The sequence below is a fragment of the Haliaeetus albicilla genome, chromosome 13 (genome assembly GCF_947461875.1).
Source record: "Haliaeetus albicilla chromosome 13, bHalAlb1.1, whole genome shotgun sequence".
NCBI classification, from domain to species: domain Eukaryota; kingdom Metazoa; phylum Chordata; class Aves; order Accipitriformes; family Accipitridae; genus Haliaeetus; species Haliaeetus albicilla.
The window spans coordinates 31,051,873-31,067,872 of record NC_091495.1 but is presented as its reverse complement, the minus strand read 5'-3'; the positions used below and the strand labels follow the sequence as shown (position 1 = coordinate 31,067,872).

Sequence of the window (16,000 nt, the reverse complement as noted above, 5' to 3'; positions counted from 1 at the left end):
ATACTAGACGTGACATCACATGGTATGGAATACCCCGTTGGCCACTTTGGGTCAGCTGCCCTGGCTGTGTCCCCTCCCGACTTCTTGTGCCCCTCCAGCCTTCTTGCTGGCTGGGCATGAGAAGCTGAAAAATCCTTGACTTTAGACTAAACATTACTTAGTAACAACTGAAGACATCAGTGTTATCAATGTTCTTCTCATACCTAACTCAAAGACATAACACCATACCGGCTACTTGGAAGAAAATTAACTCTATCCCAGCTGAAACCAGGACAATTAGGAAGTTGTGAATGAGAGTATTCATATTCTTGCAGTTGTTAAGGAAAAAAAGATTATTTTTTCAAAAGTCAGAAAGACCAATGAAACATTGAAAACATTTAGTGATGGACTGAGACTTGCATATCTCGCACCAAAAATAATTGGCAAAGGAACTAAGATATTGCTGTTTAACATACTTTTCCAGGGGACTGGAAAATTCTATTCACAAACCTCTATTTAAAAAGAGTGAGTTCAATGATTAGGTTGATTAAATTGTGGAGTCTGGACAAAGGCATAATAAAGTTGATACTGTGTTCAGGCAGAAAAGATTCGACTGGTAATCTTACCAATAACTTGCAAGTGATTTGACTTTTCTGGAAGATGGCTTTTTGTCAAGCAGGTTTTGTTTATATTTTTAAGGGGATTAAATGTTTGACTTTTAACAAAGTGAAGAGTATCTATACTTAAACTTTTGGCAGAAGACACCCGATACACCGCTAGAAGGAAAGTGTATTAGTCTTATGTGATAAAACAAGTTATTTTATAAGCAATCAGATCAGTAAAGTCTGCTTTTACACTGACTTGTATTTAACAGCCTGTATCAACCCTTCTTCCTCTCCCTGCATTCCCTACACAAGAAGGCATACCATGCACTGGCTTAGAGTTACATTTTTGTTGATTAGGCAGCTTGCATGTAGAAAGAAAATATTTATAGAAGTTATAACCCAATCCAGTGGAGGGATGTGAAAACTAGATACATTCAGCCTAGAAGTCTAAAAGATTTTTTGCAATATGGGTAACCCACCATTGAGCAAATATACCTAGCATTGATTTTGGATACTTCTGTACTCTACAGCTTTAATTCAGGATTAGATGGCTTTCTCAGTACAAAGCTGACACAGTAATAATTGTCTGGAGACAGATTTATGGGGATGAGATTCTAGATTCAGTATTATCCCAAAATTACATTAGAAAAGCATAGTTTTCTTTCCTTTTTTTTCCCCATGACCTTTAGATGTATGACTCTACATATTGCTATTTAACTAGATACTGAATAAGCACAGTAATAGTTTTGCCTTTTAAGTATGCTTGTGAAGTACTTCAAAATCATCAGCAGTAGGAACATCAAATTGGCATTAAGGATTGGTACAACCGCTACAAATTACTAAGTTATATAAGACTTGGAATAAGGAAGGAAGAGGTACAAGAGAATTCTGAAATAGATTGATGTTTTACTTTTGTATCTTTTTAAATGTTATTCTCTTTAATGGATAATCAGTGTTATAGAATGCAGTTTGCTGTGTAAAATTAAACCTGCAGTGTATACTTACTATATTTCTATTGGTAACTGGTGAATAGCTGTAATTTTTGTATATAGGAATTAACATCTATTAAATGTTCAAACACATAAAATATTATTATTGGTATCTGAGTGAGGATACTGTTTCAGTTACTGAAACAAACACTTTTTTTAGTTTAACTGTATAGAGCATTTTCTCACCAGAATAAATAAATAAATATGCTGCCTTCCGGGAGCTAAGGTCCAAGGTGTTGCTGAGAGGGTGGTGAAACTTGTCAAGAGCACAGACTACTATCCATTGCTACTGTTTCATGTGAGCAGGAATGACACCACAAACTGGAAACTGGGCAGAATCAAGGAAGACTACAGAGCCCTGGCGGTACGAGTCAAAAGTATTGGTGCCCAAGTTATCTTTTCTTCCATTTTACCGGTTACAGGAAAGGGTGCAGCCAGAAATAGACATATAATGCAAAGCAACTTCTGGCTTTGTGGCTGGTGCCATCATGAGGGTTTTAGCTTTTATGACAACGGGACATTCTTCGATGACTATAGTCTGTTAGGGAGGGATGGGATCCACCTGTCTAGAAGAGGCAATGGAATCTTTGACAGCAGGCTGGCCAACTTGGTGAGGCGGGCTTTAAACTGAAGGACTTGGGGGGTGGGGTTAAAAGTGGCAATGCTGATGCCATTGCAACCAACTGGGGATAAGCCAGGCCAACCACAGCAGTGAGAAATGTTCCTTAGCTGCCTCACAAGATGAGAACCAGAAGACCAACCACCTCAAGTGTATGTATACCAGTGCATGCAGCCTGGGGAAAAAACAGGAGAAACTGGAGGTCTGTGCCCAGTCAGAAAGTTATGATATTATAGGAATAACTGAAACATGGTGGGACAGCTCACATGAGTGGAGGATCATGATGGATGGCTATAGGCCATTTCATGAAGACAGGCAGGGAAGAAGAGGAGAAGGAGTCACGCTATATGTTAAGGAGAACCTTGAACGTATAGAATTCAACTACGGCCATTGCGGAAGCCCTATCAAATGCCTCTGGGTCAAGATCAGAGGGGTCGTATCCAAGGGGGATCTTACAGTAGGCATCTGCTACTGATCTCCAAGCCAGGATGATAAGACCAATGAAGCAATATTTGGGTCACTTAAGCAAGCTTTCGATCAACAGAACCCAGTTCTTATGGGTGACTACAACTACCCAGAGATTCGTTGGAAGAACAATACAGCAGCTCACATGTCCTCCATCAAGTTCCTGGAGTGCATAGAGGACTGCTTCCTCATACAAATGTTGGATGTGCCAACCAGGAATGAGGCACTGCTGGACTTGCTACTCACAAGCCTACTTTGTAATATCTCAGTCAGTGATAGCCTTGGCTACAGTGATCACAATATTGTGTAGTTTGTGATCCTGCTGAGCATGCTGAAGGTTAGTACTAAGACAAAGGTTTTAGATTTTAGAAGAGCAAACTTCATCCTGCTCAGAGCTTAGCTGAGAGGGATTCCACGGGAAGCTTCCATGGAGAATAAAGGAGCTAGTTAGTGCTGGGAGTTTTTCAAGAATGCTCTCCTGGAACCACAAAAACAGTTCATCCCCGTTAAAGGTAAGGGAACTAGGTGCAGCAGGAGAGACCCTTGGCTTAACTGTGAGCTTTTGAGTCTGCTCAAAACCAAAAGAGAAGCATGCCAGAGATGGAAAAGTGGATGAATACTCATTGAGAACTACAAGGATGCTGCCAGGGTATACAGAGATGCAGATAGAAAAGCAAAAGCTCAGCTCGAATTGAAGTTGGCCAGAGATGTCAAAGACTACAAGAATGGGTTCTTCAAGTACATAAACAACAAGCAGAAACAGGAGAATGTTGTCCTGCTGCTAAACAGGAGAGGTGAATTAAGTCACCAACAACACTGAAAAGGCAGAGGTTCTCAACACTTTCTTCACCTCTGTCTTTACCAACACCATTGGGCCCCAGGCCTTGGGAACAAAAATCCAGGTTGATGCACACACAGACCCATCGTCTGTGAAGGAAGAGGTGGTATGTAAACTTTTACAAGAGCTTGACCCCTACGAATCAATGGGCCCTAACATTATCCACCCAAGGGTGTTACGAGAGGTGGCTGACATTATTGCAAGGCCATTCTGTATAATCGTTGAGGATTTGTGGAGACTGGGGGATGTCCCAGAAGACTAGAAGAAGGCAAATGCTACCCCCATCTGCAAAAAGGCCTTAAAGGAGGATCCAGGAAATTATGGGCCCATCTGTCTTAATTCAGTCCCTGGGAAGGTTGTAGAATGAATCCTCCTGGGGGCTATTACAAGTCAAATGAAACACATAATTGGGAAAAGCCAGGACAGATTCACCAAGGCCAAGTTGTGCTTGACAAATCTGATTGCCTTCTACAACAAAATAACCTGCTTGGTTGATGTGGGGCAAGTGGTGGACATTATCTACCTGGATTTCTCCAAGGCTTTTGATATGGTTGCCCACAGCCTCCTCCTTGAGAAACTGATGCATTACAGTCTAGACAAGTGGTCTGTGTGGTGGGTGGGGAACTGGCTGACAGGCTGCACCCAGAGGGTGGTGGTAAATAGCTCCTTTTCAAACCGTCAACCTGTCACAAGTGGAGTACCCCAGGGAACGATATTGGGCCCAACACTGTTTAATATCTTCTTAAGTGATCTGGATGATGGGATCAAGTGTACCCTGATGAAGTTTGCCAATGATACCAAACTGAGTGGGGAAGTGGACACTTCGGAAGGGAGAGCCATCCTGTAGGAATACCTGGCTAGGCTGGAAGAGTGGGCTAAGAAGAACCTTATGAAGTTCAACAAGGACAAGTGTAAGGTCTTGCGCCTGGGAAAACATAATCCAGGAGTGCAGCACAGACTGGGACCTACCTGGCTGGGGAGCAGCTCCGTGGAAAGGGACCTGGGGGTCCTGGTGGACAACAAGCTAAATACGAGCAAACAGTGTGCTGCTGCAGCAAGGAAAGTGAAGGGGATGCTGGGTTGCATCAACAAGGGCATCACCAGCAGAGATAAAGAAGTCATTATCCCAGTCTACTCAGCTCTTGTCAGGCCACACCCGGAATACTGTGTTCAGTTTCGGTCCCTGCTATGCAAAAAAGATGTGGACAGGCTGGAGAGGGTCCAGAGAAGGGCCACAAAGATGACCAAAGGACTGGGAAGCCTGCCGTATGCGGAAAGGCTGAGAGAACTGGGTTTGTTCAGCCTTGAGAAAGGAAGTCTTAGGGGGAGACCTTATCGCCATGTTCCAGTATTTAAAGGGTGGCTGCAGAGAAAATGGAGACTCCCTTTTTACCAGGAGTCACGTGGAAAAGACAAGGGGTAACGGGTACAAGTTACTCCTGGGGAGATTCCGACTGGACACAAGAGGAAAGCTTTTCACAATGAGAACAATCAGCCATTGGAATAATCTCGCCAGGGAAGTGGTGGATTCCCCAACATTGGACACTTAAGATTCAGCTGGACAGGGTGCTGGGCCATCTTGTCTAGACCGTGCTTTTGCCAAGAAAAGTTGGAGCAGATGATCCTTGAGGTCCCTTCCAACCTGGTAGTCTATGTTTCTATTAAATAAAATTATTTCTATTGTTTTAATCACATAAAACAAGCATGAAATTTGAGTTTAATGAAAAGTCTGCACTACTTCATCATGTTCTTGAGATAAGTTTTTAATAACCGCTTTTATTCTTTCTGTTTAAGCATGCGACCCAACATCTTCTTGGGGATTAGTGAAGGCTCTGCCCAATACAGAAAATGGTACTATGAACTTATGGTGGACCATCTAGAGCCCTTTGTGACTGCAGAATCAACTCATCTACGAGTGGGCTGGGCTTCAACAGAGGGCTACTCACCGTACCCAGGGGGAGGAGCAGAATGGGGAGGAAATGGTGTTGGTGATGACTTGTATTCCTATGGTTTTGATGGTCTGCATCTGTGGTCAGGTATTCTCCTGATTTTTTTTGTTTGTTTTTCTTTTTTTTAAAATACTAGAACGTTGTTTGCAATTCCAGTGAATTTGTTTTCAACTGCAGCAAAGTGAATCAGGTATTTCAGTTGACACTAGGAATATACAGAAACAGTACCCTATATCAGAATATGTTTTAAGTTGACACTGCATATTGAAAAAATTGGTTTATACAAAGTAATGCAGATATATAGACTAATAGTTTATGTTTCAGCCTGGGAATTATTTATGGGGGTTTTTTTCATAGTAACTGTAAAGATTTTATTTAAAACTTCAAAGCTGCAAAAAATGAAGTCTGACAAACAGTCGTCCCAATTTGTAATTCCTGTATGATAGTGTAAGAACAGCCAGAGAGATTTAATTCACAGGACTCTCTCTTTTCTTTTTTATTCTTGTTTTTAAACAGATTTTTAACATGGATCTTTAGTTTAGAAGTTTAGAAATACTTTAGAGGTGAAAAAGATTAAGTATGCTTTTTTCTATACATTTTAAAACCAGATTTTTTTTTGTAGTCATGTTTTATTTACATACGTTAAGACTGAGTGTTTGTTGCAAGACTTGCAGAATCGTATTCCTAGCTTGCATGTGGTGTGTTTGATCAGGTATTCATCTTTAAAATGTTATTGGCGCAGCTTGGATCTATTCGTTAATAGTAATTTCTGTACGCAAATTCTAGTGTTAAAGGAAGCTGAACTGAGTGAATATCTAAAGTATTTGTATTTACTGTTGATTCTGCAGATACCTTATTCTCTCTTCAAACTGGGTTAGTTCAGCAAAATCAGAATAATAAGAAAACAAGCTTGTTCTCTTTTTCTTAATCTTTTTCACATAATTTAACTTTTTCGAAAACATTCCCAGCTATCATTTAGAACGGGTAGTCCTACACTTGGACAGTCCTAAACTTCTTGAGAAAAGCTTCTACTGTGGTTTCACCTTGTTGAGGGAAATTTTTTTCCTTTGATTATGAGAGGTTATTGGGCAGTGGTGAACCATAGAACTGACTGGAAACTGGGTTAGGCTCATTGGACCGGCAATTCTTGCCACTATGAAGATAGGAGCAAATTTTCTAAAGCTCCTTAGCAGACAAGAGAGACATTTTAGTGAGTCAGCTGTATGTATCATTCAAGGTTTTTGAAGTTTTGAGGCATTGTGGCTTGGTACTTGGAAAAGAATACAATTTTACATATCAAAAGAATTTTCCAATCAAAATAGCAATGAGTTGTATTATTAAGTAATAACATATCGACTGGAGTGGCATCTTAGGAAAGTAGCTGCCACTTTGCCTCTCAAGTATAGTGAGAATTACATGGGAACAATGATGCATAATTAATGGTGTCATTAAAAGCTGTGTCATAACTGAGTTTGTCAGATCAAGTATTATTACAGAAGAACCAGGAAATAATGAGCCAACTGAAATAACTTCTGTAGCTAGGGTTGCTTTTAGGGAGGAAACAAAAGATTACTGAAAATCAAAATGATTTTTCTACCCACTGGAAACATTTTAATTAGAAATGTCACAAAAGAAAAAATGAACAATTGTTTGTGGTTCTCAAGTCAATAATCCAGCCCAGCCAAAGAAGTCAGATCACCTTTGTATATGCAATTTTTGTATATTAATCTCTGTTGTGGATGTAGCTGGTGGATTTGAAAAGATTTCTGTCTTCATTGACATTCTCATGTAACACATACCTCTCAAACTTGGAAGGACTTTAAGTAGTTGAGTGTTGAAAATCATGGCCTTTCTTTTTCTTCCACAATCCCAGGCTGCATCTTGGTAAGTCTCTCCAGTGACATTTTAAAAATAATTTTCTGAGCATGAAGCATTGAATCCATCCATTGAATAGCAACAATAATTTCTATCCCTGAGTTTCTGTTCTGGACCAAGCCTTTACCAGAATCACATTTAATTTGTATTTGTTTTTTCAGTCCTGCAATTACTTCTCTAATATGGAGAAGTGGAACTCACAGATTTTTAAAGCCTAAGGCCAGAAAAGGCACTTAGATCACTTGGTCTGACTACGTGTTCATCAAAGACTGGTACATATTTCTGTTAACAATCAGCCTTGCATTGATCCCAATAACCTATATCTGGCTAAATTTTAATATCCAAAAAAGCATCTAGTTTCAAGTAGTATGCCTTAAGGATATGAAGTATCCACTCTTCATCAATAACTCTTAGAGTTTAGTTATCTCTGCTATTAAATAATTGTCTCTTTGTGTGATTTATTTGAAACCAACTCTCAGCCATTGTGATGTTTTTCTCTACTATTCTCTACTGTGCTCTGTGAGTTTGGGGATGTAGAGCTGGTAGAAGGTAGTTTCCATGCAAGCCATTCTTTATGCTGTGACTTGCTACTCTGTTTCTCAGCAGTGTTTCCTATAGATTTCTTGATTCGTGAGGGGCCCTTAGGATTGCTCCATGTCATTCCCCTGTCTTTGCTCATGGAACTGACTATTCTTACAGCAACCGAGCTAAGGACATCCTGTCTTGAAAGGGTGTAGGGAAGCAGCAAGAGCATCTGAAAACTCCGCCCCCCCCCCAGCTATACTGCTGACTGCCTTATCAAGAGGGGCAGATTGTACAAGAGCATCTGTCTTACAGTCTGCAAATTATGTGGCAGTATCAGGAAGTCGTTTTCCATATCTAGGGTATCAGAAGTATTGTTTTTTATTTTTCCTTGGTGTGGTGGTTGTGGTGTGTCTATGAAAATTTATCTGCAGAAGAATTACTGAGTTTTTTCTATTATTATTTTTGCTGCTGTTAAAAACAAATGCAATCTTGATCTTCTTGGAAATATAATTCTTTTAGTTAAGTCCTTGACGTTTACAAAAGTCGGACAGCATAGTTAAAAAGTTAGTGCTCTGTTCTTAATATGCATTGTGAGTTATCTCCTGCAGACATTGCATATGTTATTTTTGGAAAATATGTCTAGTATATTTTCATACAACTTTTCTGCTTTTCCATAAATTTTCTGTTGTAAATGGCTGTAAATTTCAGAAACAGTCATTTTCTATTTCTGTGTTCTATAGGTTGTTTCTCTTGGGAAGCAGGTGTGCTTATGTAAATGTAATTTGGTGCAAGAGATAATGATCATTTAGATCCTTTAGAATTCATACAAAACTTATTAAAGAAAAATACATATATTACTGAATATATATGCCTCAAAATTGATGCTGTCTTTCTATATGCCAGAAAAATGCTGGTTTGCAGTTTGATTATGAAACTGAGTAGTATCATCTTACACAAGTTTGTGAGGGTACAATGATGTGGCCCTTAATGTCGTGGTTTAACTCCAGCAAGCAACTAAGCACCATGCAGCCTCCCCAGTGGGATGGGGGGGAGAGAATCAGGAAATAAAAAAAGTAAACCCCATGGGTTGAAATAAAGACAGTTTAAGAGGATAGAAAGGAAGTAAATATTAATGTTAATAATAATAATTAAAACATGACAATAATAATAATAATAATAAAAGAATTAGAATATACAAAACAAGTGATGCACAATGCAATTGCTCACAACTGACCGACCAATGCCCAGTCAGTTCCCGAGCAGCGATTTCCCCCCCAGGCCAACTCCCCCCAGTTTATATACTGGGCACGATGTCACATGGTATGGAATATCTCTTTGGCCAGTTTGGGTCAGCTGTCCTGGCTGTGTCCCCTCCCAACTTCTTGCGCCCCTCCAGCCTTCTTGCTGGCTGGGCATGAGAAGCTGAAAACTCCTTGATTTAGTCTAAACACTACTTAGCAACAGCTGAAAACTTCAGTGTGTTATCAACATTCTTCTCATACTGAATCCAAAGCATAACACTATACCAGCTACTAGAAAGAAAATTAACTCTATCCCAGCCAAAACTAGAACACAATAACAGGAAGTACCTTACTTTGCCTAAAAAAATTGAAGAAAGATATTTGTCCTTATCTTGAGTATCGAAGCATTCTTTAGTAAAGTATAGTAGGTTTCATATTGGATACTAATGGTTGTTTTCCAATTTTCACTTCTACTACTGTGAGGAATAAAATTTATTTTTCTTGGTTTTGACTTTTTATATGCGTATCAGTAATTATTTTCACTTGCATTAAATGTAATTTAATTGTATTATTTATGATTAAAATAGCTTTGTAGATCCAATTATATGCTTCTATTCACTATATTGCAAGCTTAAAATCAGGTCTTGGATGTTACAGGTTAGATATTTGTGTATTAATGTGTTCTTGCTCCATTGCTATGTTTTCTTTCTCTTTTTTTAGACTGCTGTGAAAACCTGTACAATTTTCAGAAGTTTTGCTAAATGTGTCTCCTTTATTTACATAGGTTGTGTAGCACGAACAGTAAATTCTCCCAACCAACATCTGTTAAGAACTGATGATGTTATTAGCTGCTGTTTGGACCTGAGTGCCCCCAGCATCTCTTTCCGGATAAATGGTCAGCCAGTTCAAGGAATGTTTGAGAATTTCAACATAGATGGCCTCTTCTTCCCAGTTGTCAGCTTCTCTGCAGGAATAAAGTTAGCATCTTGTGTAGTTGTTTTTTTTTTTTTTTTTTTTTTTTCCTCAGTCTGGGTTTTTTTCTGTATATATGCATATGCTGAATATTTCCCTAGCTGACTTTGCTCTCATTTCCCTTTCTGACATCTGCTTCTTTGGCACAGTTCCAGTTCTTGGATAGTGAGAGCTATAAAGGAGTCCTGAAGAGATAGTGCATCTGTTGTTTTTCAGCACACCAGTGTATACAGGTGGTTTGCAGATAGATCTTAGAAACAGCTTCATTATCATTTTTTAGCTTGACACATTGCTACACATTCACTCCAGGACAGCATATATGGACCTATATGGGACCTATATGGGAAGAAAAACATCATACTAAAAATATATTTGCCCTAACTCACTTGTTATGAGGTAGTAACTATTATTTGAAGATGCATTATCTGCATTTACCTTAAGAAATGGTGGTGGTATGCTTTCTTTTCAGCAGGATGAGTTGATATGAATTCAGTCAGTCTGTATTCTGGTTGCTGTACTGGTTTTCTATAAAATTTCAAGTCACAATTCAGGTGCTCGACTTCTGCTTCCATGTATTGAATAGTTTGAGACTATAGTATTAAAAAAGATGGTGTGATTTCCAGTGGGGGGACCAACTTTAGCAGGACTGGCAGAGGTAAAGGCTGAAAGCTGATTTCTGCTGGAAACAGAGCAATGCTCTGTGAAGGATCATTCAAAGACTGTGGTGAATACTACAGAAACCAAAAGCTATCACACAGTGGGCATACCAGCCTCTCATTCCAGATGCAAAATGCACTTTTTAGACTTTGCCTTGGATAATACAGGAGATACGATGTGGTAAAACTATAGATGTGCATGCCATGAAATGCAAAAGTGTAAGCCTGAATGCTTTATCTCTGTCATGAGAGAAATATTTGACAGATAGTATTTGTGTGCTGAGTGTGTTTTTGGAGAGTGTTCCAGTACAGCATTGACAAAAATCTTACAAGACACTCAGTAAATAGAAAAGAGACAAAATGATTCTGTTGTAAGGGTAGTTTTTTTGGGTGTTTTTTGATTCCTTCTGGATGGCAATGTTCTGGGAAGATTTTTCAGTCATTGCTACTTCATGATCACCTCATTCATTGAATTTTTCAGTAACAAAAACCCATGACTAATTCACCATTTTGTTAATGAATGAAAGAATGCTTTCCCCTAGGTTTCTACTAACATGACAAGTATAAGTTTTAGGGAAGAAAATACAGGGGATTTTTGTATTGTCCCCTAAGGATTTAGTGTTGTGTGAGAGAAAAGAAAGAACCATATTGCATGGAGTTTTCAGGCTCATTTCTCAAATGGGAGACGGTGGAGAGCTCCTCAATGGAGAGAGTTCAGAGGTGGTTGGTTGATTACTCTGGGTTATAATCTCTGCCTTCTGAGACTTGAAAGGCTGCTGCTTACTGCATAGGCCTGCTAAGTAAACTGATTATTCTCTCTCTCTCTGTGTCTTCTCTTTTGGTCTCATGATTTAGAATACTTTTATGGAAGCGGAAATTAACTAAAAGAAAAAATTGTTTACTTTTCCCCATGTTTTTTGCACGTCCTACTTCATAAACTCCAGCAGTAGTTAGAGAAAGTTGAACTGTAAACAATGCAAAGAAGCTGCAATATTGATTTTTTTTTTCTTTTTTAAAAAATAACGTTCAACAGTTATTAGGCTTACAAACTGATCAGGTTTGACACCAGAGGTGACTCAGTTATCTAAAGTAACTCTGTTGTTTACAGAGTACGTTTCTTACTTGGAGGTCGCCATGGAGAGTTCAAGTTCCTTCCTCCACCTGGATATGCCCCTTGCTTTGAAGCTGTACTACCAAAAGAGAAGCTGAAAGTGGAGCATAGCCGAGAGTACAAGCAGGATCGTAGCTATACAAGAGACCTACTGGGTCCCACTATCTCTCTGTCACAAGCAGCTTTCACTCCAGTTCCTGTAGATACTAGCCAGGTATGAAAACTGAAAGATTGCATTTTCATTTTTAAATACACATATTATAGGCCTATGTTATTTCACATTTGATTGAATTTGCAGCTTGTCTCAAACTTGTTTTTTCTTGGGATTTGGTTGGTATGTTCCATTGTGAGAAGCTGATAAATGGTGTGTAAAGTCCTTATAGCGCTCACTAGAAATTTTATATATTTGAGTTCACAAACACTGTAATCAAGAATGTTTTACCCTTAATATTAGAGTAGGCAAAAAAAAGAATATTTGAACTTCTTGTTCTGTTACTAGACATTTTTATTACTGTTTAATTACACTTCCTGAAGACTTTGTATTACGATAAGACTTTTAGACCAGCTTCAGCTCTAATTCTTTACTGGGCTTGCAGGTTACTGAGAGTGGCATTTGCTTCACTGTGGGCAGTAAATGGCATACATTGAAGTTAGTTTTCATTTTATTTTTACATAGTTGCAAAGACCAGGAATTCTTTGATACTAGAGAGCTCCATCTCTGATCACAGATAATGAGAGTTCATTTTACACTTGACCAGAGTTTGAGATGATATAAATTTTTGTATACTTTGTGCTCAGATTTTACCTTATTTAGGAACTCGTTCCTGAAAAAAACCACATAAAAAAGAACAAATCTGCTAGTTTGTAGCCATTATGCACTAAATACAGCATTCTAAATGTGTCATGTAATTACTGTTCTGTAACACCAAAAATTAGGATAACATTATCATGATTCACAGTACTGTGTATGTGAGGTCTCTGGTTTTTGAGGCAAAGCAGACTTGACTGCAAATTTTGGAGGTAGAGTGATGTGCTGTCCTGATTTCACTTGTCACTTGTCATCATCATCATCTAATTATTTATTTTTTTAGTGGGATTCAGTTCTCAAATGCTTATATTTGTCTGAAGTGTTTTTCACAACATTAGCTTGGTTGTTGAGATTTTTAGCATTTTTTAAGCTGAGAAATACTATTTGTTTGAGTAGTTTGTAGCCAGCTGCCAGCAATGTATTCTGTGCCATTTGGAGGTGTTGGATTTAAAACTGTTTTCCCTTGCTGGTCAAACTCTGGAACTTGTAAGTGCATAGGCTAAAGTATTTCTGTTAATCTAAGAATTCTTGCTCACTTTAGTCAGTAAGAACTGAATGATAATTTAGGTTTAGTTGAGAGATCTGGTTTGTACAAAGTTTGTCTGTTATGAAAGTTTGGGTGGCGCTGTCAAGCAACTTATTTGTAATAGCCTCTTTCTCTCTTCTCTCTTTAGATTGTTTTGCCTCCCCACCTGGAAAGGATTAGAGAAAAATTAGCAGAGAACATCCATGAACTTTGGGTTATGAATAAGATTGAACTTGGCTGGCAGTATGGACCAGTATGTACCTTCCAACTTAATTTTCTGTTAATTATGTGGTATTATTCAGCACATTGGTTCAAAGTGCTAATGGGACTACATTTTTTTCCATCATTCCAAAATTAGTAGAGTTTTAGACTCTTTCCACCAGAACCAGGTGGAAAGCAACAGTGCTTGTGTATTTCTGAACCAAAATTCTGGTATTAAAGCTGTTTGATGCTGAAATTTTCAGCCAGTCTAATTGCCAGGACAGAAAGCACATAGTGGGTTTTTCACCTTCTTGGGGCAAGAAGTTTAGTTGCCTGGTGGAGTAAGCCAATAAAAGCAGTTATTCTTGGTTCTCTTCACATGTACTGACTGACATAACACTTTCAGAAGTCCCAAACTTACTTTTCATGAGAAATAAGTCTTGCTTATAGGAAATTCCATTAAATCTGCTTTTCTCCTTCCTTCTCTCCGCTTCTTCAGTCTCTATTAGGTGCTCCACATAGCTATTTTCGTATCTCTTTCCTTCTTTTCATGGAGTATGACAGAAAAAAAATATGTGGCTTCTTGCTTTGATACAAAAGGCAGTCTTTTTTGTTGATTTAGATGGTTTTTTTTAAACCGGTCATAAAAAAACTAGTACAAGCTAGTTATTTGGACTTGTTTATGAAGAACTATTGCTGTGAAGAGTATATAGAAACATACAGTAGATACTAGATGTAAATGTAAAAACGTGTGCATGTTTAGAAACATTTATGTATTCTGTTTTCATAACTAAAAAGATTGTGGTCTTCTGAGGAGTTCAGATTACAGGTTTAATGTAACTGGGCATAGGTATTATATTTGGTGTAGCATACGGCAGTTACTTAAAAGAATTTGATTAACAGAGAAGATCTCTAGATGTTGTTGTTGTTGCTTTCCCCACCAAATCAAACACAAAACCTCAGTTAAATTAATGTGTCAAAACATTTTAATTGTGGTATAATCATACCAGCTGTGAAGCAATCTGCAGGAACTTTTAGTGTATCATTACTTACCATTGAGAATCTAATTGTACAGTTGAACTCTATTTTAATTTAAACAATACACAGTAAGTATCAAGTTAAGCAGCGATAAATGTTGTAGTTATATTCAGAATGAAACCAGGTGCTAAATCTTTTAAGTTATTCAGCTTTCTCTCTCTAGCTTTAGTGTTCTATGATTGGGTGTGTTCACTTTGGGAATATGGCAAAGTATATGCTGATCATTTTCTGGAGGCTGACTCTTTATCATATTGGTTTCTCACAGATGATTTCATTAGTTTAAGCCACTGTTGCCAATTCTAGTTATCTGAATTGATGCACTGCAGTTACTGAGTACTGAGGGAAGGCATGAAACAGAAATTAGCAGGTTTAAACACACACATATGAGTCCTTTAATCTTAGATTTGGTCTTTTTAATTCAGAGCAAGATGCATTATATATGGTAGCTAGTGGTGTTTTTTCATCAAGTCAAAAAGTTTAAAGGCTAATGACAGAGAATCTGTAGATTTAAATGTCTTTCCAGATTATTAAAAAAAATCTGCTGTAGGTTGCATTTTATATTCCCTCCTACATACCTGTTTCATGATATCTGTGTGTAGTATCCCCAGAGTGATACCCAATATGGCATGTGATATTACTACTGCATTTTATACATGTAACAAGGTAAAGTAACAAGCTAATGTAGCAAAATTAAGGACTTTTGTTAACTGGCTTAATTGTAAGTCTGAATATGAAGTGGTATTTAGGCGTCCAACTTGAAATCATCAGATGCATCTGCATATCTTTGTTTCTATTAAACTTCGCTGTACACTTAAAACCAGCCACAAAAATTAAGAATGGATAGGTGTCAAGAGTTCTGCCACTTACATAATGTATTTGCAAGGCAATAGATTTTTATATTGTGCTCCAAAAAAAGGGGGAGGGGGGCAGGAAGGTAACCTACAAAATATGTTGAATATATAATAGAGTATTATATAATGTAGCTCTACAGTGAAAAGAGTGTTACTAGGGGAAATTAAATTAACATTGGAATTCTGAGGAAAACACCTGACATCCAAGATTTAAATTAGCTGTACACAGATCTAAAGTAGTCCTTCTTATTGGAGCCTATACTGAATCTTTATTAACGCAGATTACCATAGGTGTTAGAAAGAAATCTGCAAGTAAAGATTTTCAGTGTCTGCTAAAAGTTGTTTCTCATTTTAGCTGCTAATGATTTTCATCAAGTAGCTTGACAGTTTAATTGCTTGTATGGCCTGTCCAAAGAACATTAATCCCATCAAATGATGATAAATATCCCCTGGAGATTGTAAATATTTTTCAGTCCAAAACATAAACAAGTGACTGCTGTTCAATTTGATAATTATTATGTGCTTAGATCAAAATGCAAAAATATGTTACTCAGACATGTTATAGAGAAATGTGAGGTTTTTTATGAGATTAAACAAACTAGATTGAGTAGTAGTGTACAGTTTAGATACTGTTACAGAAAAACACAGAACTGACAAAAATAGAAGATGATAAATAAAAAATAAATTTCAGCTATCAGTGATCCAGGTTCATATTCACTCTGTGGGTACTCATGTATAATTAACACTCAGGA

The 16,000-nt window shown here is 37.9% G+C and overlaps 1 protein-coding gene across 11 annotated transcripts in view; it reads left to right on the top strand.

The window, feature by feature from the left end:
- The window catches only part of RYR2 (ryanodine receptor 2), a 456,061-nt gene that overhangs the window by 238,173 nt on the left and 201,888 nt on the right, over positions 1-16,000 (top strand). For all 11 annotated transcript variants that reach the window (XM_069800675.1, XM_069800669.1, XM_069800667.1 and 8 more), the window contains 4 exons: positions 5,290-5,531; positions 9,870-10,062; positions 11,822-12,038; positions 13,307-13,411. In XM_069800675.1, coding sequence (XP_069656776.1) covers positions 5,290-5,531; positions 9,870-10,062; positions 11,822-12,038; positions 13,307-13,411 — 757 coding nt within the window. The remainder of the gene's footprint in view (positions 1-5,289; positions 5,532-9,869; positions 10,063-11,821; positions 12,039-13,306; positions 13,412-16,000) is intronic.